This window comes from Mus musculus, chromosome 5, assembly GCF_000001635.26.
Source record: "Mus musculus strain C57BL/6J chromosome 5, GRCm38.p6 C57BL/6J".
NCBI classification, from domain to species: Eukaryota; Metazoa; Chordata; class Mammalia; order Rodentia; family Muridae; genus Mus; species Mus musculus.
Genome location: NC_000071.6, coordinates 88762976 through 88787665, shown reverse-complemented (window position 1 = coordinate 88787665; position 24690 = coordinate 88762976). Strand labels below are relative to the sequence as shown.

The window sequence follows — 24690 nt, the reverse complement described above, 5'->3', positions numbered from 1 at the left end:
TGACACTCTCATCCATGGATGCAGCATATTCCAAGAAGATTCACTCCAGCGCTCCCCATCCAAGAGTCTAATTTAACATCTTTAGTTGTTGCTCATCAACCAGCTGCATGAGAGAAAACATGTGTTGTCTGAGTCTGGCATACTTTGCTTAGTATGATGGTCTATAGTCCCACCCATTTTCCAGCAAATGACTGAGTCTTCCTTACCGCTAAAATTCTATTGTATGACATTTACTCATCCATTGATGGGCAGGGTAGGTGCATGTACAAGCATCACTATTGTACCTGACTTAAGACGTTTGGGTAGACAGCCAGGAGTAGAATAACAGATGGTAGTTCTATTCCTAATGTATTGAGGACCCCTACACTGATTTCTGGAGTAGCTGAACATTCTAACAGTATGTTTTCTCCAACCTACACCATTCTGATCCACCTTTCTTGTCTGCTACTACAGACTGGGGTGAAATGGAATCTCAGAGTAGTTTTAAGTTTTTCCTTTATGTTAAGGAAATTGATTATTTGTATTTATTGGCTATTTGCACTTAAAAAACATCTTTTGTGTATGGGTATTTTGCTTGTGTGTTTGTATGTGTGTGTGTGCGCTCACACATGCACACACCTGTAAACACTGAGGCCAAAAAGGGGAGGTCAAGTTCCTGGAACCAGAAGTACAGCCAGCCATGAGCTACCACGTGGGTTCTAAGAGTCAAACCCAAGTCCAACAGCGAGTACTGTTAGCTGGTGAGCCATCTTTGCAGCCCCCATTTACATACCTTGAGAACTGTGCTCCATGCAGCTGCTCGTTAATGATTAAAATCTTTGTTCCTTAGGTATTTAGTTTTAAGTCTGTATATTCTATTACTCTCACGTCAGAACAGCTGGGAACGATCTCCCATGCTACAGGCCACATGCGCTCTGGTAATGTCTCTTCTATGCAGCAGCCTTTCAGTTTAATTTCATCATGTTTGTCAACTTTGTTACATTCTGGTGCACTGTCCCTTTCAGACCATAGCCTCTCTATGCACGATGACACTCATCTCCTGGAATCTATCTCAACATTTCGTAAGCTAAAGCAAGAAGACTGAGTTTGAGACCAGCCCGGTCTACATAGCAGACACTGCCTCAAAAACAACTCATAATCTGTATCTTGAAATGTTGTGCCTGTTTCTATGAGTAGTTTCCGCGTTTCATTAAGGGTTTTTAATTACTTTGAGTAGATTTTGTTCAGGGGGAGGGACGGGGATCTAAGCCTTCTACATGTGAATGTCCACATTTTCAAGCATCCTTTGTTGAAGAGGTTGGCTTCAGAAGGTTCTTGATCATGTGAAAGTCATTTCATCTGTGAGCTATCTCTGGGTCTTTTCTCTTCCTATCAGTCCATGTGTCTGTTTTTATGTCCATACCACAGTCCCTGTGACTATAGCTATTTATATTTGCTAAGGAAACTGGTCACCAGCAATGTTTTCCTTGTCCCACCTCGTTGTGTTACCTGGTTTGGGTATCAGGGAAGTATTGGTTCCATTGAGAGACCTTAGAAGCGTTCCCTTTGCGTTTTACGAAACAGTTTTCAGAGTGTCAGCATTTGTTAATTCTTTATCCATCTGGTAAAATTCAAAACTGAATCCGTCTGGCCCTGGGCTTGGCTTTTGGGGGCGATGATTACCTTTCATTCTTGCTAGTTTCCGATTGCTTAGGCTTTCCATATTAAGCAGTCCTGAGTCTTCGGGGTCTAAGGATGTTCTTTTGAATCTGAAATGTACTCCCACAAATTCATGCTTGGTCCTATCAAGGCTTGGTGGAACACACCTTCAATCCCAGAACTCAGGGTGTGAAGATCTCCGAGTTCCAGGCCAGCCTGGGAACAGAGAGTGAGGTCTTACTCATTCTTTGGGAGATTATGTAAACGTTAGAATGTGGGATCTGGCTAAAGAAAGGTCTCTGGGAATGGGGCCTTGTATATTATCTGTGGCCCTTCTTGTAACACCCACAGGTTTGTGGTTAGCCGTAAATAGCTCTCCTCTGCCACACACACAATGTTCTGCCCAGGAACCAAATGACCATGGCCTGGACTCTCTGACACTGAGAAATAAGCATTTGGTCACAGTGACACAAAAGTAACTACTACAGCCTGAGTCTGCGTCACATTACGCCCAGTCTCCTGGGTTCACACTGCTCGTTGGGCTAGTCACTCCCTTAGTAAATGAAAATAGGGAGACTTTTAGTACTGGGAGACAGAAAATTCTTCTGTCCTTCCACACTTGAGGCATTTGATTATAAAATCTCACAGGACAGCCTTCCTCTGCCCAGGCAGCAAGCAAAGTAGGAACAAAGAGTGGTCCCATCTCTAGGTCTGTGGACATGATGGGACCAGCTGTCTCAAGCTCTTGGTGCTGTCTTTACTGCAGAGACTAGAATCTTAATTGTGAGCCAAAATAAACACGTCCTCCCCTAAGCTGCTTTTTGTCTGGGTAATTTTATCACAGCAATAGAAAGGAAACTACTAAAGTTTATATAAGTTTTTATATATAATTCTGAAGTGTAATTTTTGTCATGATATGTAACATGGTTAAAGCTAGCTAATTATGATCTCAAATATCATGTCTGGTGGTTGAGGATGCTTACAACTTACTTAGTATTTAAAAATACATTATTGGAGCTTGGAGAAATGACTTGGCAGGTGTCACTCTCCCAGAGGACCCAGCAGCCAGCACATCTGGCAGCTCACAACTGCCTCTAACTCCAGTTCCAGGGGATCAGATGCCCTCTTCTGGTCTTCTAGGAAACCTACATGCACGTGGAACACTAAAATATATTCAGTTACGCACATACACATTCAAAAACAACAAAAATAAATAAAATTCTAAAAAAAGATGGAGGAGGTGAGGCCCGGGGGGAGGGGGGGTGTGGAGGAAACTGTGTCAGGATGGAATCTATGAGAAAATAAACTTATAAAAAGATTTTTTTTAAAGAATATTGGGGTTGTAGAGATGGCTCAGTAGTTAAGAGTACTGACTGTTCTTCCAGAGGTCCTGAGTTCAATTCCCAGCAACCACATGGTGGCTCACAACCATCTGAAATGAGACACGATGCCCTCTTCTGGTGTGTCTGAGGACAGCGACAGTGTACTTATATATCTAAATAAGTAAATAAATAAAAAGAACACATTACTAACCATAGTCACCATGTTGTGACCCATCTCACAAAACTTGTTCCTCCTAACCAAACTTTGTACCGTTTGACTAGCATCTTCTTATTCTCAAGTGATCACAATTGGCCACCCAGGATGTTTTAGACTCTGTATAAAGATCATATAGTATCTATCCTTTTGTAACTAAATTATTTCACTAAGTAAAGTGTCCTCTAGGTTTATACAGGCTACCACAAATTAATTTCCTTCCTTTTTTTAAAGCTGCAACAATTAATATTGCATTAGTGGGAAGAAACTACAGCTTACTTGGTAGGATCGGGAACAAGGCTCGACGATCTCCTCGTACCATGGTTTGTTTTCAACATCTCTCTCAAAGTCCTACCTAATGTACTAATACAAAAAGAAAAGGTACCTTCGTTGGAAGGAATGACAGAAAAAAGTCTCTGTCCACAGCAAGATCACTCGGACAGAAAAACAACAGAAACAAGAATCTAGAATACAGAATTTTGCAGGATGTAAAGTTAGTAACACGAAATGCATTACCACTTAGGCATAAAACAAAAATGCATACAAGATCTGCATGATCTATATGGAAAAAAAGGACACACCTTTGAAGACGTCAGTGAAGTAAATAAATGAAACGATATTCAATGTTCACTGACAGCAAAACAAAACTCTTCGAGTATCCAAATGTTGGAGCGTCCCGGCTTGTTCTATAGACCCGACAAAATGCCAGTGAATACCGTCAGCTGGGTCTTCTGCGGCTCCTGGCAAACTGATTCTAATGCTGTCATAGGGAACGAAAGGTCTGAGCATTGCCCAACTCAACACTGAAAAGAAGCTAACCACGGTGGTGCACAGCTGTAGCCCAGCCCCAAGGACTCTGGAGCAGGACTGAGTTCCAGGCCAGCCTAGCGCAAAGCCAAGCCTTGTAAGCATTAGTCACCTGGATTACTGCAAAGCTACCAGGAACAGTCAGCAGTGTTGGCAAGACTAGGTAAATACAACAGCCAGGGTCTAGGGAAAGGCTTGCAGAGTCAGTTCTCTCCCGAAAGCTGAGCAAAGTCGGGGCTGGAGCAGGCACACAGGCCATGTGCACACACCAATCCACAACAAACCTGATATCTCACAACAATGAAAATGGATCACAGACTTAACTGGAAAATGCAAAGTCCGGACATTCCAAGAAGATAAATAACCAGATGACTCCTGCTTCAGAAAATTTTAAAGTCTCAGAAAGGTTCAAGAAATTTAAATTCATTTATTGACATATATATTTAAGTTCGTAAATTTATTTATATCAAACAACAACAACAACAAAAAAACAATATCACAAAACAAGCTATGGTTATTACAGACTTGAAATTCAATCATCTTTTCAAAGATCCGTGCTAATCCACTCAATTATCATCTTTGAATAAGAAACCAAAAATAAAAGGTAATATTTTAGAAAGAATAATTATAGTTTCAAAACAAATGTAATTCTTTGTTTCAAGAAATTATACATTTTTCCTAATATGAATTAGAAAGGTCAACTACTTGGTAAAAACAATATACATTTTAACTTTAAAAACAACAGCAGACAAAAAACAATAATTAAAAAACAAAACGTTGTTAATTATATATAAGCTTACTTTACAACTAAATATGAAAGCTGTCTAGAGAAACGGGCATTATTAATGGGGGCTTTGAGCCTCCTGGTATTTGTTAATTTTATTTCCTAGTTCAACAAAATTGTAACATTCCCATGATACAATATATGCAATGAAAAAATGTTTTATCAGGAATTTGTATTTAACTACAAAAACGTTAAGAAACATTCTACAAAGCAAGCAAACTATGAAGCACAGTGTGACCACAGCACTCTCAGCAGAAATGTGACTTAAATCCCAAGTCAGCAGACTGCCTTCTAACTTCAGACAGAAAAGGGAGAGTGTCTGCCAGGTGATGGAGGCGGGGCTGGGCGGGGCTGAACAGCCCGCCTAGGCTTCTCAGTGTCTCACCTCATACAAAGCTAAAGAGAGACCACTCATTATCAACTCAGGGCCCATGGGGAAAAATGGAAAACCTTGGCATGTTCTATCCTCATTTTACATGAAAACTAAAAGAAATTTAGTTAGGAAACTAAAAGAAAAATGGAAAAATCTGTACTTGCACTTCAAGTGATTTCAAAAACCTCCGAGTCAGGCGTGATGCTGCACACCTTATCTGAGCAGTGGGAGTGGGGAGGGAGGCAGAGGTGGGTGGATCTCTGTGAGTTCAAGGCCAGGCCAGAATGGCCTACATGGTGAGTTCCAGGACAGCTAGGGGTATGTAGAGAGACCCTGTCTTAAAAAAAGAAACATAAACAAGCATTTTAACTGCAGTAGTCCGAGAAAAGCAGTAGCTATCTTAATGAAGCTTTATACTCATGTAATAAACTTCTTAGCTACCTCTTAAAGATTTCTTCTGGTCCAAAATTTCACATAAATACAGAGTTCTTATCCCAGACAGATTAAAGATGAAAAGATTTATGAAGTAATTATACCATTACCAAACTGGGAAGAGTTTAGCCTCCTCCTCTACAAACACAGCACGGACACAGTAGTAAACATTACTGTGGTGACGCTAACATGGTCTTATCAACACTAAGTAGAGCAGGAGAGGCACTTGATTAGAACAAAAGGGCTGGGGACAGTTCTGTAGAGGTTCCCCAGCTCGAGAGACCCTGGCTTCAATCTCCAACACTACCAAAGGGACCAGGAAGGAAACCAAGCAAACACTTCAGCATCCCTCTCCCAGGGACTCCCCACTTCTCAGCCTGTCCTAAGTATACCAACTCACAGAAGACACACATCCTCTACACGGAATGGTCAAGTGTCCCGGGACGAAATTGGTCAACCTCTGAAGCAAAGACACAATGAAAACATGTTAACCCACTCAGGATGACAAGTGAGAAGGCAGAGAAGGCTGGCCTGTTAGAACAGTTTATCCACTCACTGCCCTGATGCTAAGAAAAATCTACCTCCAGACTCCCTGCTGTAAGAGATTCACACCTGGTTTATTTAAAACTGTGGAAGGAAGACCGGGAGGGACACAAGTTTTACATATGATTGCAAATATTAAATAAACTATATATATATGTATACATAAAGAAAAGGGCTTTCCTTAAAACAAAACTGGTTTAAAAACTTGACACTTGTAAAGACTTTTGTATGAATATCAAGCAATGGCAGTACACAAAACTGCAGGAAGTATCCGGAAACGTTCTATTGCCGCTGGCTCCTGTACAATCACAAAGTACTCAGAAATTCTTTGACCTGAAGGAAAAAAAAAACAATTCATTCAGTTAATTTCATATCTAATATTCATCTTCAATTAAGAGTACAGAAGAGCTGAATACCCCAACTATATAAATACTAAGTATTTCAGTAGTAGGTTGAATAACCTAAAATTGTTAATTTACATTTAAGTTTTAAAAGACTGCTACAATTCTAAAAGACCTGTAACACTAGTTTTATGGTCTATATGTATATGTACATTAAGGCTGATGTAATTTTAAAAAGATTGATACAATTCTAAAAGACCTGTAACACTAGTTTTATAGTCTATATGTATATGTACATATGTACAGTTTAATAAATAACAAATCTATGATATATACAGCTTTAATAATGATACTTATGAGATATTAAACACCTTTGCAATTCAAACATTTAAATCTGCAGTACTAAGGCATAATTTATTTTATTTTGTATTTATGTGAGAATATTTCGTTTGCATGTATATGTTTTACATACATGCCTGGGGCCAGGAGAACCTAGAAGAGGGTGTCTGATTCCCTGAAACAGGAGTTACAGCCAGCTCTAAGTCAGCACCCAGGTGCTGGGAATCCAACTCTAAACTACTGAGGTATCTCTCTAGCCCCAAGGCATAAATTTCTGGAATGTTAGTCCATAGACAAAGCAAAACTTACTGCATTCTGAGTAAACCTAGCCAGCAGATAAAGACTAAATGCATGACTCTCATTCTCCGCTCTAGGCTATAAATTCTCCTTAGAAGGTAAAGGGTGGTGCCTTATAAAAATGCTCCTCTAGAGTCCAGGATTACTAACTTTAAAAAGAATAGTATGAAATGATTCCAGGTCTAAGAAAGTAGTGTTTACTGAAAGCTAAGCAGTGTGGTGCTGGAGCGATGACTTGGCGTTCTAAGAGAACTTGCTGATTCTGCAGGAGACCCAGGTTTGATCCTCAGTACCCGTCTGACAGACAGTTCACAACCACCTGTAACTCCTGGAACTCCAGGGCATCTAACATCTTCTCCTGGCATCCTGGAGAACTACATACATGTGCTGTACTTATATACTTGCACACACACACATTAAAAAGTAAATGAAACGCTGGGCAGTGGTGGCACACACCTTTAATCCCATCACTTGGGAGGCAGAGGCAGGTGGATTTCTGAGTTCGAGGCCAGCCTGGTCTACAAAGTGAGTTCCAGGACAGCCAGGGCTACACAGAGAAACCCTGTCTCAGAAAACCGGAGGGGAAAAAAAAAAAAAGTAAAGTAAATTTTAATAGGGACTAGAAGGATTGCTCAGTGGTTAACAGCTGCTTTTCCAAAGGTCCTGGATTCAATTCCCACACCCACACGGCAGCTCACAACCATCTATAACTATGGTCCCATGAAACCCAATGTCCTCTTCTAATATTCAGACATACAGAAAGGCAATACATTAATTTACAGATGAGAAATAAATAAATCTTTTTTGAAATTTTTAAACTAATAAAATTAAGAAAATGGTTTTACAGGTTCGGTTAAATTGATACTTGGTGTTTTCACAACTGCTATTATTTTTATTTTAATAGTACCATATGTTAATTCTACCTTATGTTTTAATATCATGAATAGTAAGTCAGTCACTTGAATTTTCCACATATGTATTATTTTATATGATGGGGAACCAATCATATAGATAAAGGATTTTAGATAGTGAGGCTGTCAGTTTTTTGAGATACAGTCAAGATTTCTTTATAGCAAACAGCCAGACAGTTCATGAGAGAAACAAACAAACAAATAGCTACAACAAAAATAGCCTCTAAGTTTCTTTCAAAACTAAATATGTAGTTTTCTTTAAACACAAAATCAATAAATTAATTAATGTGGATAAGGATATTTATTATACAATTCTTATTACCACCTTAAAGTTCATCAGTAAGTCTCTCCTTTATAAATGACATTATTCACAGATAATGATCAATTCCCAACTCTCTGAGGATTCAGTTAACCTTTGTTAATACAACGACTCAATAATTAGAATAAGGTAAATTCATCCTTAACATGGTCTCCAACAAAGACTTAAAGTAGCAATGCCTAATTTCCAAAATTTCTGAAAATGAGTGAAACTGATATCCTACAATTTAAAGTACCCTTCCACACTGAGTTCCTTGAAAAAGATAAACTAGTTTTCGAAGCAATTTATATGAAAATGTCTACATGTTAGTGAGTCGTGAAGGAAAAAGAGAGAAAGAAGGAGAAAAGGCAGATTGCTACAGTTACTTCTGTCTTCCAGAAAAACAGCTAAAGCTATTTTAGCTCAGGCCAAAGCCAGGACTCAAACTAAACAATCTAAAATTTCCTACAAATTTTAAATTTCTTAATGTAATTTCCCCTTTCTTTTCTTTGGTTCGTGTGTGTGTGTGTGTGTGTGTGTGTGTGTGTGTGTGTGTGTGAGAGAGAGAGAGAGAGAGAGAGAGAGAGAGAAAGAAAGAAAGAAAGAAAGAAAGAAAGAAAGGAAGGAAGGAAGGAAGGAAGGAAGGAAGGAAGGAAGGAAGGAAGAAAGAAAGAAAGAAAGAAAGAAAGAAAGAAAGAAAGAAAGAAAGAAAGAAAGAAAGAAAGAAAGAAAGAAAGAAAGATAGAGAGAGAGATCTTGGGGCTCAACCCAGGGCCTGTACTCTGACCACAAGCTACACCCCCAGTCCTCTCAATGTGATTTTATAGAAGCTTTCCTGAAAGAAGCTGTTTTCACAGGTCAATAGGATTGTCCTGGACAAGACAAGACACATACTTGTCTTTTTTTAAGCCCACCTTTTCAACCAGGCTTTCGTGTTTGTCTTTAAAGTCTTCATTAACATCCAGTGTGAGGACGGGCACCTCTTGCAGATAATCAAAGCTGGTTCTGTTTAGAAAGATGAAAAAGATCAGGAAATCACTAAATCAAGAAAAAAGATGAAAAACTCCTACTATTCGAAACTCAGAATATTGTCAATCATCTTATACTAACGTCATCCGTAGTGATGCAGCTGGCTTTACCATTACACGTACAATAATCTTAGTTACAGAAGAGATAAAACTAGGCATTATGACACATCATTTCTCAAAGCAAAAAAGTAAGAAAGAGGTTTTATGTTTCAAAGATGAGGAAGCTACCGGTATCGTTTAGTTGAAGAGCAGTTCCCTACCTAGCATGTCCAAAGCAGTGGGCTCCATTCCCAATACTACCAAAAAAACAGAAGAAAACTAAACCCAGAAAAGCCATTCAGAGCCTCAGGGGCTATGCAGTCAGTTACACACTGCCTAGGAGCTGACTCGGGCAGAGTTCATGCCATTCGTCAGGCTGCTGTGTACGTGTTCTCAAGTATGACTGAAAACATGAGCTTACAATATATCCCAGTAGCTCCCCTTGGCCATGCGGGATGCCTTCCCAGATCTCCAGTAAGACTAAAATCATGGGTAACACACACTTCATATACACTGGGTTTTTTTCTTACATATACATACATATACAAATTCAATGTTCTTTCTACCTTAATTAAAACTGCCTTTTCCTAGCCAGGCGGTGGTCCAGCCTGGTCTACAAAGTAAGTTCCAGGACAGCCAAGGCTTTATGGAGAAACCCTGACTCGAAAAACCAAACCAAACCAAACCAACATACAAAAAGAACCCTGCATTTTCCTCTCCTCGTGTTAAGCATTTTCCCTTTTCTGCTCAAAGCACAGTGCGATGTCTCTCTGGCATAAGGCTGCTCTCCCTACTCTAACATTTCATAGCCACTGCTAAAGCAAGGGATGCTTCGTGATAAGCACTGTTGTTGTATTGTGACAGTTACTAATGACTACAGAGCACTTCCTAGATACGCCAAGAAAAGTGGGACAGAAGGACCACATAAGGACATAGGCCTCAAGCTCCTGGCCTCCCAGAAAACAGACTACAGACTGGTACAATCAGCTTAGCAAACAATCTTAAAGTTATGAATTCTTTCTGAACTTCACATTTAATACTTTTAGATGAAGACTAATAATGTATTAACTAAAAGTATAATACTCAAAACAGTATGTAACCTCAGGCTATGCCACCTTAAATTATTTCTCAATGTATCAACGTACACAGACATAGTCTTACTTTATCATCTAAAGCCTAAGTACTATTAGAAGACAAAGTCTTCAAAAAGTGCCTTGGGAAAATGAGCAAATCCATCCATAAAAACACTTGCCCACGTTGCTACTCGTCTAGACTAAACTGTGCTAGAGAAGTACAGTGAGCAGCAACCAGCAGCAGAGAGTCTTACTTCAGAGTCCGATGAAGGAGCCAGCTTTCATGTTTATAGTGAAGTTTCTCTAAATATTCAAGAGGAATGCCTTGTTCTTCATTTCTTCCCCGTAGGTATATTCTGTTTAAGCATTTCTAAAAGCAAGACATAAGAAAAAAGCCGAGTAACTAGTTGTGTCTGCTGCCGTTAAAAAATGTTATCTGGTATCTTTTCCATTAGCCAAAAACCTGTATTTATTTCTTCTTAAAAAAAAAAAAAACAAAAACTGAAATACTTAATTTTTCCCTATCAGTAGTTATTTTAGCCAGATGATAGTTCTAAAGTAAGCAAAAAAATCAGTAAACACACACAAAATACACTGAACTAATTTAAATATGATAAAAGAATGTGGGGGAGAGTTAATAGTTCATTAGATATTTACCTTATTTTTGTTTTAGAGAGTAACTTAAAGTGTGTCAATCCATCCATCCTAATTGAGTGCTAAGCACGCGTGTTTATGTCTGTGTTTCTCTGTGTTCCATCCCTCTAAGAGTGGCTCATCACTGGGTGAAAGCTCTAAACTGCCATGGCCTAAAAGAACACAGGGTGCTTTATACCTGTCCTTTATTGTATTACCAAGCAAGGTGGCACCAGCCACTATGGCTTTTCAGCACTTGAAACACGGCTATGTGGTGAAATATTTGGTGACCGAGGAACAGAACTTTCAAACTTTACATTATAATTTTAATAATCATAAAGTTAAATAGCCACATTAGATCATGGTGTTCTAAATCCTTTTTCTCTAACAGTATACAAACAAATGAAATGTCATACACTTGGTGAGAGCTCACAGTCACTCCGGTATAAGATCCTCCATACTGTGCTCTGTAGTACATATAAGGTCCCAGGGGTTCAATCCCCAGCCATGCAGAAAGGAAGAAAAAAAATGGATCTCTAACAAATAACATTCCTGAGATACAGCTGCACATAAACTAGGCCACAGTCTGCTAAGAATCCTTTTTTAATAATCTTTAATTAAAAGATATAAATGGGCCAGGTATGGTGTCACACACCTTTAATCCCAGCAGCCAGGAGGCAGAGACACGCAGACCTCTATGACTTGGAGGCTAGCCTGGCCTACATAGTGAGTTCCAGGGCAGCCAGGACTACATAGGGGGAGCTTATCTCAAAAAAAAAAAATCATAAATGAGAGACTGGGAATACAGTTCAATCAGTTAAGTGTTAACCACACAAGCAGGAAGACCTAATGTTAGCACTCCAGAACACAAAACATCTGGGAGAAGGTATTTAAAAGCAGCCACATCCTCAGGGCTGGCTGGCCACCATTCTAGTCAACCAGGGAGCTTCCAGTTCAGAGGCCTTGTCTCAAAAACCAAGATGCTGAGACACAGAGAAACAGCCTTCTCCGGGGATAAAACCCATGGCAGGCTGTCCAAACCCAAGCAGCCAGCCCTACATACAGTCATAGAGACAACATCGAAGAGTCAGCATGCTGTGTTTACAGTGTGTGTGTGTGTGTGTGTGTGTGTGTGTGTGTGTGACAATAATAAAGAATTTTGAAAGTGAGGACATGGTAGAAGTTAGGAGAAGAGGGAAGCGGGAAAGGATGTACATAAGAGTACTTAAATACGAAATTCTGACCTTTCTGGATTCACTATGTAATGCATACATAGAGTAAGAATTGACTTAATACAAGGGTTATTTCCAGGAGACCTCCCTCACTGAAAATGACAAGATCTCTAAGTCTCTTTGCAAGTGTGTCTCTTAAACTAAGTCACAAGTAACCATAAAATGTTTCTTTAAGTGAACCGCAACAGTTGTGATATTCACAAAGCAAGTATTAATTTATTGTTTCTATTGTGTCTTCAGACCTACTGGCCCTAAGAATCCAACAACAGCTGAAACACCTATTCAAAGTCCTTATTTCATTAAGCCTCTGTTTCACAAGTTGCTTCAGCGAGTTTCTTACTCTAGCTCTGATAGGATATGAGAATCTGAGTAAGTTAGGAATTAAGACAAAAAAATAAAATAGGCATGGTTGAAGAACAGAGAAGAACAAACTAGTTTGTGGAGAAATCTTATAGTGCTTTGAGCTTCCAGGTGAGGAGCTAGAGGGTTAGTTTATTGATTTATTTACTTATTTTATATCCAGCTCACTGCCCCACCCCACCCCACCCCACCCCACCCCACCCCACCCCCGTCATACCTTCCCACAATCCTCCATACCACCCCTTCTCTGAGCAGGTCCCCCACCACCACCACCGCCCGCCCCGGGCACTTCAAGCCTCTTCGAGGCCAGGCACTTCCTCTCCCACTGAGGCCAGACAAGGCAGTCCAGCTAGAAGAACATATCCCCCACACACAGGCAGCAGCTTTTGGGATAACTCCCACTCCAGTTGTTTGGGACCCACATGAAGACCAAGCTACATATCTGCTACATATGTAGGGAAGGCCTAGGTCCATTTTATGTATATGAGTGTTCGGTTGCATGTACATCTGGCCATCCCATGTATGTAGTACCCACAGAGTGGAGAAGAGGTTGTCAAATTCCCTGGAACAGGAGTTGCAGGTAATTGTGAGCCACCGTGTGGAATCTGAGAATTGAACGTGGGTCCTCTACAAGAGCAGTCAGTTCTCTTAACCACTGAGCTATCTCTCCATGTTAGAAGTTGGTTTTAAATTGTTATTACTACAACCCTCTTGTGATTCCTGATATTACTTTAAAATTTCAACAACACAGGCAAATGTTTATTGGTCTTACCTCGGGAGTAGCTCGAAGATAGATTATTCCATCCAATTCAAGGCTTTGGCCAAACTGGCTGTTCATCCAGTCGTGCCAGTCTTGATATATGGTCCACTCTGTTTCATTCATGCAGTCAGATTCGTACAAATTAGAAGCGAAAATGTACCTGAAAGAGAATCTCTGTCAGCATGGACATCCTTTCAAACACAGACACAGGAAAGGGGGTAAATGCGCTTCTCAATCCTGTGGCCCTGTGAGCCTTACTTAGAAAGCACACATGAAAGGTCTTCCCAAGTACAAGAAGCGTGTTCTTTGCCAGTAGCTCTCAAAATGCTGGCTAAGGATGCCTGGAGGTCCCCGAGCTCCTTCCAGTTCTGAGACGCTGGCTTGCCTCACACACTACTATACTTCATCAAAACACATATACACATATACATAAATATACAAGCATGGATTGAATGCCCACAGTTATTAAGTCAGACATTAAAGAGCTGCAAAATGTAAGGCAATGCTGCTCTTCTCACTGTATATTTTTGTTTTAAAACTTTTTTTTTAATCAAAGTTATAACTGTTAATACAAAATATTTGTATACGGATTTTCAATCATTTTGTTATTGTGGGTTTTTCCAGATAGAGGTTCTCTGTGTAGCCCTGGACTACTCTCTGGACTATTCCAGGAACTCACTCACTCTGTAGATCAGGCTGGCCTCAAACTAATAGAGATAAAGTGAGCCTCCCAAGTGCTGAGATTAGAGATGTGCACCACCACCCCGGCTTGATTCTCAATCTTAATTTCTAATAGTAAACATACCAAATGACAAAATTTTTTAGACCATTCAACAATTAAAGGAAAGGGATCCTGAGACCAAAAACTTTATAAGCCCCAATTCTAAAATAGTTTTGGAGGTGAAAAGCTCCTAATATAAGAAGGTTAATTCGGGCTAGAGAGGTGGCTCAGCATTGACTGTTCTTCCAGAAGACTTAAGTTCAATTCCCAGCAACCACATGGTGACTCACAACCATCTGTAATGGGATCTGGTGCCCTCTTCTGGTATGTCTGAAGACAGTGACAGTGTACTCATATAAATGAAATAAATAAATCTTTTTTTAAAAAAAAAGGTAATTCTAAAACACTTTTAGACATGTTTAATTTTTATCTCCTTTTTCTAGTTAAGAGTCTAGGAGTATCCAGATATAATCATAACAGATGAGGATTTTAAAGAGTTGGAAGGAAATTAGATGACCATCTGATTCTCTAGTCCCTGCTCTAATGTCATTAGCAACTCAATGCTAAAGGTATTTTTAAATGTCATTTTCTATCTAAAACCTCCAGCGCAGCCTCTAATTTGATTACCAGGAAATGAGAAAAAAAGAAAATGTCTAGTTATAAACTCCCAAGAGCCAAATACAAGCCATTTGCATACCTGTCACTATACACAGATCTTTCAAAAAATAATACAGGTTTCTCTGCATCTTTGAGCTTGCCATTGAGAGAGGCTAGCTGGGCTCGGATCCGGCTGAGACAGGCATATGACTGGAAGGTGAAAGACCACCGTTCAGGTTTCTCATACATCATTTGAAGAACATTTCCACCGCTCTTCTGAGACGTTGTCAATTCCTATTTTAAATTGTCAAAAGAAACAAACAAACACCAATATAATTGCCAATAGAGTTACTTTCACTGTTTTGTTTTATGTTTTCTGAGACAAGGTCTCACTACGTTGCTCTAGCTGTTCTGGAACTCACAGACATCCACCTACCCCTGCCTCCATGCTGGGATTAAAGGCGTGTACCACTGTGCTCATCTGTTTTAACTTTTTAAGAGGTTCAAAGAGAAATGCGGGGAGGGGGAGTGCTGGAAAGACGGCTCTGTGGTTAAGAGTACTTGCTCTTCTTGCAGAGGACACAGGTTTGGTTCCCTGTATCCATGTGGTGACTAAAAAAATGTAATTAGAAGCCAGGTGGTGGAAGAGCGTGTCTTTAATCCCAGAGGCAGAGGCAGGTGGATCTTGAGTTCAAGGCCAGCCTGCACAGGACAGCCAAGGCTACACAGACCTGTTAAAGAAATTAAAGAAAACTTTAATTCCAATTCCAGAAAATCTAACACCCTCAATTTCACCAGAATTTAAGGAATGAGGAAGGAAACCACATGAGCTTCTGGCTTACCACATCTTCTTCTGACATTGGTGGAAGCCTACTGATAACACAGAACACTCCATCCACTAAATGGCAAGGAAAAAAACAAACAAACAAACCACTAGAACAAAAGACGCTGAGCATGAAAGAGAGAAGCACTGATGACCAAGTCCTTCCAATTCTATAACCTCCAAGAAACAAAATAAAAGCTATTGTTATCGGAGGACTGGCCATGTAGGTCTCCAAACAATCCACTTCTCACTGCTGACAGTAGTCTAAAAGAGCTGAGACTGAGACACTGGGTAATTCACATTATGACTACAAAAATCAGGGCTGGAGAGATGGCTCAGCAGTTAGAGCACTGACTGCTCTTCTTCCAGAGGTCCTGAGTTCAATTCCCAGCAACCACATGGTGGCTCACAACCATCTATAATGAGATCTGATGCCCTCTTCTGGTGTGTCTGAAGACAACTACAATTTACTCATATACATTAAATAAATAAATAAATCTTAAAAAAAAAAAAAAACTACAAAAATCAGATCAAGAATGACTTGGAGAAAGGCTCCAAGAAAAATAAAACCCATTTCATTTTTGTGGTGCTAGGGCTTAAACCCAAGGCCTTGAGCAGGCTAGGGAGGTGACCTACTATTGGGCTACATCTCTGCCCTTAAAACCCCACTTTTTTTGGAGTTTAGTAAACTCTGGGGATGAGGAGGAAAGATAATATCCAAAAATACAGAGAAGCCATGACCTACTTAATGCTTCATGCTTCACATCAGCCATAAAACCCTGCTTCCCACACTTTCTGAACCCAAGACCACGGCCTTCAACACATACATAAAAATGTAAGAAAATGGGTTCTATATGGGGAAGTCTCTTTAAAATTCAGCCGGGCGGTGGTGGCGCATGCCTTTAATCCCAGCATTCGGGAGGCAGAGGCAGGCGGATTTCTGAGTTCGAGGCCAGCCTGGTCTACAGAGTGAGTTCCAGGACAGTCAGAGCTATACAGAGAAACCCTGTCTCGAAAAACCAAAAAAAAAAAAAAAAAAATTCAGTACCTGAAATTCAAAGAAATTAGGATACAGTTGTGCTACCCATCCCCCAGCCTAAAGTTAACTGTGCTTTGCAAATAAAAGTATGAGAAATATTTTTAGTTATCAAAAACCTTATATCCAAAAAAGTTACATATATCCCGGTGTGGACTAGTTTTATGTCAACTTTACACAAGCTACAGTCAGTCATCTGAGAGGAGGGAACCTCGGTTTAGAAAAAAGCCTCCATTAGATCTGGCTGTAGGCAAGCCTATAGGGCACTTTCTTAATTAGTGGTTGATCGGTGGGGCCATCCCTGGCCTGGGCTCTGCTATTAGCGCCTGTCCTGCCCTGATTTCCTTCTTGTCCTGATTTTCTTAGATGAACCAGGAAGTGAGGAGGAAGTGCAAGCAAAAGAAGCCTGTTCCTCCCCAAGCCGCTACTGGGCATGGTGTTTGAAAATAGCAATAGTAACCCTGGTTAAGACACCCCACGAGGCTATGTACCGAGTCTCTTGCTACTGATTTTCCTTCCATCTAGGACTTACATTTTAATACCCAGTCATTCCCAGAAACCCTCACATTAATAGCTGTGCTTTTTTTTCAACTTCTGAATGAACTTCCTTTTTCTCTAATTTCAATTTCATTTCTCCAGAAATAAAAACTCCTAGCAATCATTATCACACACCCCACTTCCACTATGACAAAACGGAATTTAACTCGTTTTATTCACTTATTTGCAATGCCATACTGAAAAGGGTTAGTAAAACGAAAACACGTTCAAAATGAGATTTTGTGGAGAACGATGGTATGGTACAAAGAAATGAGAGATAAATGGGTTTCCACGTGACAAAGGATTAATAAATTCAGTTACTGGAAGCTTTGGGTTTTCTTATTTGTTTTCATCTAAAATGTAAAGATCAAGAACTTGAATCTGTAATTAGAATTTAAAATCATTTCACGTTTTTAAACTTTTAAAACCTTTTAAACTCATATATAACAATACATAAATCTTAAGATGCCCAGCTCACTAAATCTTTGCACATACAACTAGACTTGAAAGTATTACTAGAAAGGTGGGGGAAGGGCTGTCCAAGAGACAATACACTGCTTCTCTAACCTATAGAATTTTAACTTTTTTTTTTTAATGTATAGATGTTTCCCCTGAATGGATGTCTGTACACATACGTGTCCTTGGTGGCCATGGAGACCAGACGAGGGCATCAGAATCCCTGGAACTGCAGCTGTAGCTGGTTAGGAGCTGCCCCAAGGGTCCTAGAGAGCAGCCAGTGCTCTTACCTGCTGAGCCAGCTCCAGCCCCAAGGAGTTTTTGCTGTACTCCCCTAAAATGTCTTGCGTACCTCAAATTCCTCTTGAGTGCTCTGCACGTTGCACCACCTGGCCACAGGCTCGGGAACCACTTCCCAATCCTCAGAGGCTTGCTTTAGGATATTCACAAACGTTGACTTCCCAGCAGCTGTTGTACAAGAGAAAGACAAGATTAAGAAAAGTTGTTAAAAAAGCAAACTATAACCAACCATCATCAGTTTTTACAAGACTAATTAATACTGAAGAACACATGCGCAGAAACACTGAGACCTTTCTCTTTCATCTTTTTAAAACTTAATGACAGTCTCTAGACAAATGTGCAGAACAAATTTGTTATTATTTTAATTTACCTAAGGCACAGAACAGAATTAAACGCCTGGTCAAATTTAACACAGTCCATCCAGGCTTCTGTATTTTCAAGACCATCCTTTCTACTAACAAGCTCTACTTTTAGTCTAATGAGCTCATTGGGAGTGACCATACTTCTGAATAGCACTCAGCAGGCTAAAGTAAAAGGATCCTGAACTCCAGGCCAGCCTGGACTACTTAGTGAGAGACACTATCTCTAAAAACAAAATACGGGTGTAACAACACATAACCATAACCCCAGAACTTAGAAGGCTTAGGCAGCAGGATTGCTATGAGATGAAGTTCAAACTGGCCTACATAGTGAGTGCTAAGCCAGCCTGCACTAACTATAGAGCAAGACCGTGCCTCCCTACCCCTGCAAAATAACACCCAAATTTTTAAAAAGAAGGGAAAAGGAAGCTAGAGACCCTAATACAACAACAACGAAAAGTACCAATAAGACAGGCATGGTGGCACATGCCTTTGATCCCAGCATTTGGGAGGCAGAGGCAGGTGGATCTCCCGGTCTACAGAGTAACTCCGAGGACAACCAGGGCTACAGAGTAACTCTGCCTCAAAAAAACAAAAATAAAATAAAATCATAATAATAGTTAATAAACCAATTAGAAATATCTATAAAAACCAATGTGAAGATGCACCCAATGCTTAAGAGCTGGTTAACTATTGTCATCGGACCCTAATAAGCCCTATAGCTAACAGAAATTATTTTAAGTCTTGCAAAGCACTTCCTAGGAGTAAAAGCTGTAGAAATCTGCCTCACTTTTATGGTTCTGTGCTCTCTACCAAACCGTTAAAAAAAGAAAAGGTTATGTTTTCCTTTTCCCGATTGCTCACTAATTTCTGAGATGTCTAGGGAAGAACAGAACAAAAAGAGCTTATGTGTAATCAGGACATTCTATACTCACTGTTTTCTACCAGAGAGTCTGGACTTTGTGTCTTAAGAGGGCGTAGCAGTCCTTCTAAAGAGCACCACGCCCTATCTATCAGAAGTCACCAAATGTGGTTATACAAGGCATTACTGGCCGGTATCATGTTCTTTCTTCCTCTACCTCTTACCAAATACACACACACATATACCCCACGACTATATAGCTTCAATATATTTGTCAAGTGTCCTCTTCTTTATAAAATGGACTTCTTATTAAGGTTGGCACAAAAGAGCTAGCTACCTTTGACTTGAAAAGTATACTTGCTGGGCAGTGGTGGTGCATGCCTTTAATCCCAGCACTCGGGAGGCAGAGGCAGGCGGATTTCTGAGTTGGAGACCTGCCTGGTTGACAGAGTGAGTTCCAGGACAGCCAGGGCTACACAGAGAAACCCTGTCTCATAAAAAATAGCAGACTCATGTCCAGAGCAGAGGGAAGGGAGGTCCATGCTGCGACAGGGCAGGTGAGGAGCACAACATGAAAGTGTATTTAGTACAAACCAGAGAAGAAATCAATGTAATCGTGAACTGGGTGGCTCCTGAGTTGGTGGAGAGAACCCTGGTGACTAAAACTCTGTGTGGGAGGGCTTCAGTTTAGAGAGAGTATTGCATCTAGATCAATGATTGAAATGAGCATGGCTCAGTGGACTAGGCAAAAAAAAAAAGAACATGACACTCAGGGTACACAAGAAACACTCAAGTATCTCAAACTAGTCAAGACTCTAAACGCTCTTAAGGCTAACACATCAAGCCCACTTCACACAGTCAGACTTTAAAACTAAAAAATGTTAAATTTTACTTCAAGCTGAGCAATCATAACACAGTCAGCTGCAGTCCCCGAATAGTCACTGCCAGCTCCTTTCTTAACTTTTTGGAGGGAGCTCAGAGCTGGAAAAAGAGCTAGTGAACTAATATTCTATGAAGGTGAAAGAACACTACCCATGAATAGTTTTACAAGGCGCAGTTAGAGAGGTGGTATACAAGGCTTTGATCCCAAGCACCCAAAAGCAGGTAGAAAAAAAACTCTGTGAGACTGAGGGCCAGCCTGGTCTACACACAGCAAGTTCCAGGCCAGTCAGGACTGTAGAGTGAAACCCTGTCTGAAACAAAACACAAACCACAACTAGAAAGTCACGGTTAACTAGCAGAGTCCCTAACGATGAACGTGCATCACCATTCTAAGTCATTCTGAACACACTGAAATGAGCCTCCGCAAATCTAACCTAGGGAATAGCTCTGCAACCCAGAACATGAGACAACAGGTTACGTAACTATGCAACTAAAAATGACCAAGCAAACCTCAAATTTTAGGAAGAACCTAAGAATTACGAACTAGTCTTCGCAGATTGCGTAATTTTTACAGTAACAGGTTATTTGGACCTGACAGATGAGATAAGGTGATGTAAACAACTATACAAGAGCAATACAGTGACAAGCCTTAATCTAAATGGCACTTCCCCAAATTGACCTGCATGCCTAGTGCTTGCCAAAGCTTCAGAATTTTTTTTTTTTTTTTGGTCAATGAAAAGATCTAGATGCTTAAGGGAAACTTGTTAACTGCTAGTAAGCAATCTTTCCTAATCTTTCCAGTGCAGTTGGGGGTCAGAGAGGGATGGCAGGCATGGATGGCACTACTGAATCTGTATGTGGAAAGATAGCTCTGGATGCAGAGAAGCAGGAGACGGAGCGGCCCACTCACAATTTTTTCCAGTGCTGGGAAGATTAAAGCAGTACGAAGGAAAGGAGATGGAAGACTAGATGTATGTTGCCTACATGAGCTTGAGAGAAGGGAGATAATCCATTATGATCTGTCCATTGGAATTTACCCTGAAGATGACTTTACTGAACACTTTCTCCCATCATTCATATGGTCATCTTCATCCACTAAGACGCCCTGAGGATTCTTACTAATAAACATGGCATCGCAAAGAACTTATAAGAAAGGAGGATCTCGGCCACAGAAGTGTGGAGCAAGGAAAACTTGCCCTCTTTGTGTCTCAGCTCGGCTCTCTTGAAGCTTACATCTGCTGACCTTCTTTCTCAAAGAGATGGTGCTTTGAAGGTGGCAAAACTGAAAACATCCGCTGCATACATGAATAGTCAGTACTCAACCTGCAGGCACAAACCTAACAGCTGTGCCAAAACAGGAAGCGTCGGTTGGTTCCCAGTGGTAGGAAATGTAAAAGAATGGGCAATTCAAGCTCACCTTGCAAAATGACATGCACAGTGTAGCTCCCCCAGTAAGGTTAAGGGCAGAAACTCTAAGAGTCTTTAAGCCAAAACTCAGTGCTTACCTGTACGTGGGAAAGGGAATAAAACATTGCACACTATCAAACTCATTACCTGCTTTCCTCATATGTGTAGCGTAGTGTTAGGGATTGCTACAAACGCCAACCCAAATGGTGACAACAAAGATGTGCTATATACCACTCATTGTAATATTACTTTCTTTTTTTTTTTTTTTTTAAAGTATTACACTGGGCCAGGCGTGGTGGTGTATTCTTTTAATTCCAGCACACAGGAGGCAGAGGCAGGCGAATCGCTAGAGAGTTCAAGGCCAACATTGTGAGTTCCAAGACAGGCAGGTCTCAAAAGTGAGACCGTCTCAAAAAAAAAAAAAAAAACAGAACAAGAAATAAAGTTCTGCAGAAATAAACAGCATGGGTGAGTTTTAAAGGCACTCTAGTATACTAAGCAAGACACAGAAAACAAGACACTCTGGTTTTGTTTAGGACATCATGGGAAAACAAAACTGGCAGGGATTAAAACAGAAGCAGGTCAGGGCTTGTAAGGGGATGGGAAGGGAGAAAGAGCTGACTACAAAGAAGCGCAAAGGGAACTGGGGATGTAAATGATGAAAACGGTCTCAATTTTGCGGTAAAACCGCAAGTCAGTGAAGCCTACCTGAAGAGCACACCTAAAAAGGGGTTCGCATACCTAAGTTACATCTCAAGAAAAAACAGTTCCCAACAAAGGGTGCACACTGGTCCAGAGCGCGCCTCACAAAGCCCCCGCTGGCGCCGGGCCAGACGAGCCACCGCGCCGGCGCGAGCAGGGCAGCAGGGAAGGATCCTGGGGCACCAGCACAGCACCGCACCGGGGACACCTTACCGATGTTCCCCTCGATGGAGATCTTCTTGATGCGGGTCCCCTCGGAGCTGGTCGAGGGAGAAGGGCAGAACCTCTTAGGTGGGGTGGCCATGCCTAGCTCCAGACGGCTCGGGTGCGGAACCTGCAGGGACACGGCGGCACGGGCGGCTCCGGGTTGCAGCGTCAATCTCGCGCCGGCGGGACCCGCACTTTGACTTTGGCGCGCGGAGGCGCAGGCGATTGGGCAGACCGTGGAGAACCCGCCCTGACGGCCCCGACTCCCACCCTATACGCCTCGCCCTCGCGGGATCTGCATGTCTGTGGTTCCTCCGGGCGGGCCGGGCGTCCCAGGAGCGCAGGGTAGGGGGCGGGGCTTGTGAGGAGAACCCTGAGAGAGCCGGGCGACTGACCGTGCGCGACGAGCTGTGAGCCGGAGGGGGCGGGGCCTGCGGGATGAGCAGTGGGAGGGCGGGGGGCGGGCCTTGCGCAATGAGCTCATTCGAGGGCAGGGGCGGAGCTTGAGCGAAGCGCCTAGGGAAGAGTAGGGTCAGGCTTTTCTGGACCAGCCCTTTGGGATCCTGTCAGGCTTCGTGGTTTGAACTTTTCCGGGAAGAAAAGTAAGAACTAGTAATTTCAAACTAAGAGCCTCAGTAGGTGTCTCTCACAGAAAACGTGTAGCTGTCCGTCACTGTCTTAAGAGTTATTTCGTTAACCAGCGATCTAGTACCATCCACCATACAGGATAGTGCCTAGAATGAAAGGAAGGGAGGGAGTGGCTACTGGTTTAAAGTCTGGGACCAGAAGTGAGACTGGAAACTGGCATCATAACACCCAAGGTCTCCACTTTAATTTGCATGCTACACCGTGCTGTTTATAAAGTTACCTAACACTAGGTATGTTTCTCAGCAGCATGGCTATGACTTAACATTGCATGTCCATGGCCTAACATGTAATTAATGTTTAAAGTCATATACACATGTTTATACATAGAGATGTACTCTGCACACACACACACACACACAGCATTCTGCTAGGTTGAGCTAGAGAGAGGTGCTATTTAATCAGGGTATAGACCTGGTAAAAAGATTACCCATCTGGAAGTCAGATTCAAATTATCTACAAAAACAAAGGAACTTATTTTTTTTTTAGCGTGTAACTATCATTTGACCTAAAATATGTCCTAAAAATGGACCTAGCAGCGGAGAAATGACGACTTCTACAAAAAAAGGAGCAGGTATTAAAGTGAGTTGTTGGACTGGCTGGATTTAAGGCCCACTCCATGAGATGTAACACATATCTGACACTGCTCAGGTGGCAATCCAAATACTGTTCTGCTACAATAACTGAACAATAAAATGATACCTAGTGATATCCTATAGGTCAGTATCTCTTGTAGCCAGCATCAGAGATGCTTCTTTCTGCAGAACCAAACCCACAAAGGCATAAAGTGCAGAGAGGGAGACCTTGGCATACTCTGCTTTAAATGGGATGTCTCCACCAAAGCCCTCTCCTCAGGGCTCTGGGAACCTTATGGAAAACGATGGGGAAAGTCTAGGAGTCAGAGGCAATGGAGGACACCAAGGACACAAGGCCTTCTAAACCCACCATGACCAACACACACATGAATTCACAGTGAGGCAGCATGCATGTTCCCTGCATAAAGCTAAGCCAGTTGGGGTCCTAGAGCTGAAAAAGTGGACACATGGCTCTGACCCTAGCCCAGAAGTTATTCCAATTGAAAACTGCTTGTAAATGAAAAAATTAGTTTTCCCTAACATACTCTCACTGGGAATACAAACCACTCTTAAGGAGAGATGCCATGCCCAGCAGCATAGATGGCCAACACAAAACCAACTCAGTGGCAGTTCTAGAGATCCCTGGCTCCAGAACTTAATGTTTTGTCTGGGTATTAGTTTTGTCATTATACATTTTCCCCCTTACTGGTCCTTCTTATTTATCTTACTACTTCCAGTGTCGTTTTTACGGAATTTCTCTGTGTGCTAATGTATGTCTCTGTCTGTCTGTGTTTCTTGTGCCTTTTCTTTGGTTTTCTCCTAGTAGTTTGTTGGCTTCAGCCTACTCTGATTGTTTTTAATTTTCTCTTATTTCATTACTATTTGCAGATGTTGCTTGTATGCTGATGATAGTAAGACTCTGGATATGGGTAGGGCGGAAAGACAGGATCTGGAAGGAGTTGGGGAAGGGAATCCATAATCAGAATATATTATATGAAAAAATATACTTTCAATTAAGACACTGGAGTGATGGCTCAGGGATTAAGAGCACTGACTGCCCTTGTAGAGGACCCAGGATCAATTGCCAGCTTCCATATAACAGCTCACAATCACCTGTAACTCCAGTTCCAAGAGGACCAATGCCACTTCTGACCTCC

General features: G+C 41.3%; 1 protein-coding gene across 1 annotated transcript; it reads right to left on the bottom strand.

Moving 5' to 3' along the window:
- Positions 1-4388: 4388 nt before the first annotated feature.
- Positions 4389-22653, bottom strand: Dck (deoxycytidine kinase). The gene is made up of 7 exons (NM_007832.4): positions 22320-22653; positions 17947-18062; positions 14843-15036; positions 13437-13584; positions 10694-10809; positions 9214-9304; positions 4389-6446 (listed from the first exon to the last, which is right to left on the bottom strand). Exons 1-7 carry the CDS (start codon positions 22408-22410, stop codon positions 6420-6422), a joined length of 783 nt encoding a protein of 260 aa, NP_031858.1. The 5' UTR covers positions 22411-22653; the 3' UTR covers positions 4389-6419.
- Positions 22654-24690: the final 2037 nt, after the last annotated feature.

Bases quoted from the DNA above. Each gene is read 5' to 3' on its own strand.
- Dck (NM_007832.4), bottom strand. From the start codon at position 22,410: ATGGCCACCCCACCTAAGAGGTTCTGCCCTTCTCCCTCGACCAGCTCC. The intron at 15,037-17,946 runs GTACGCAAGACA...AATTTAAAATAG, and splicing joins GCACTCAAGAGGAATTTGAG to GAATTGACAACGTCTCAGAA. The intron at 6,447-9,213 runs GTGGGCTTAAAA...TTTTTCCTTCAG, and splicing joins ACGAAAGCCTGGTTGAAAAG to GTCAAAGAATTTCTGAGTAC.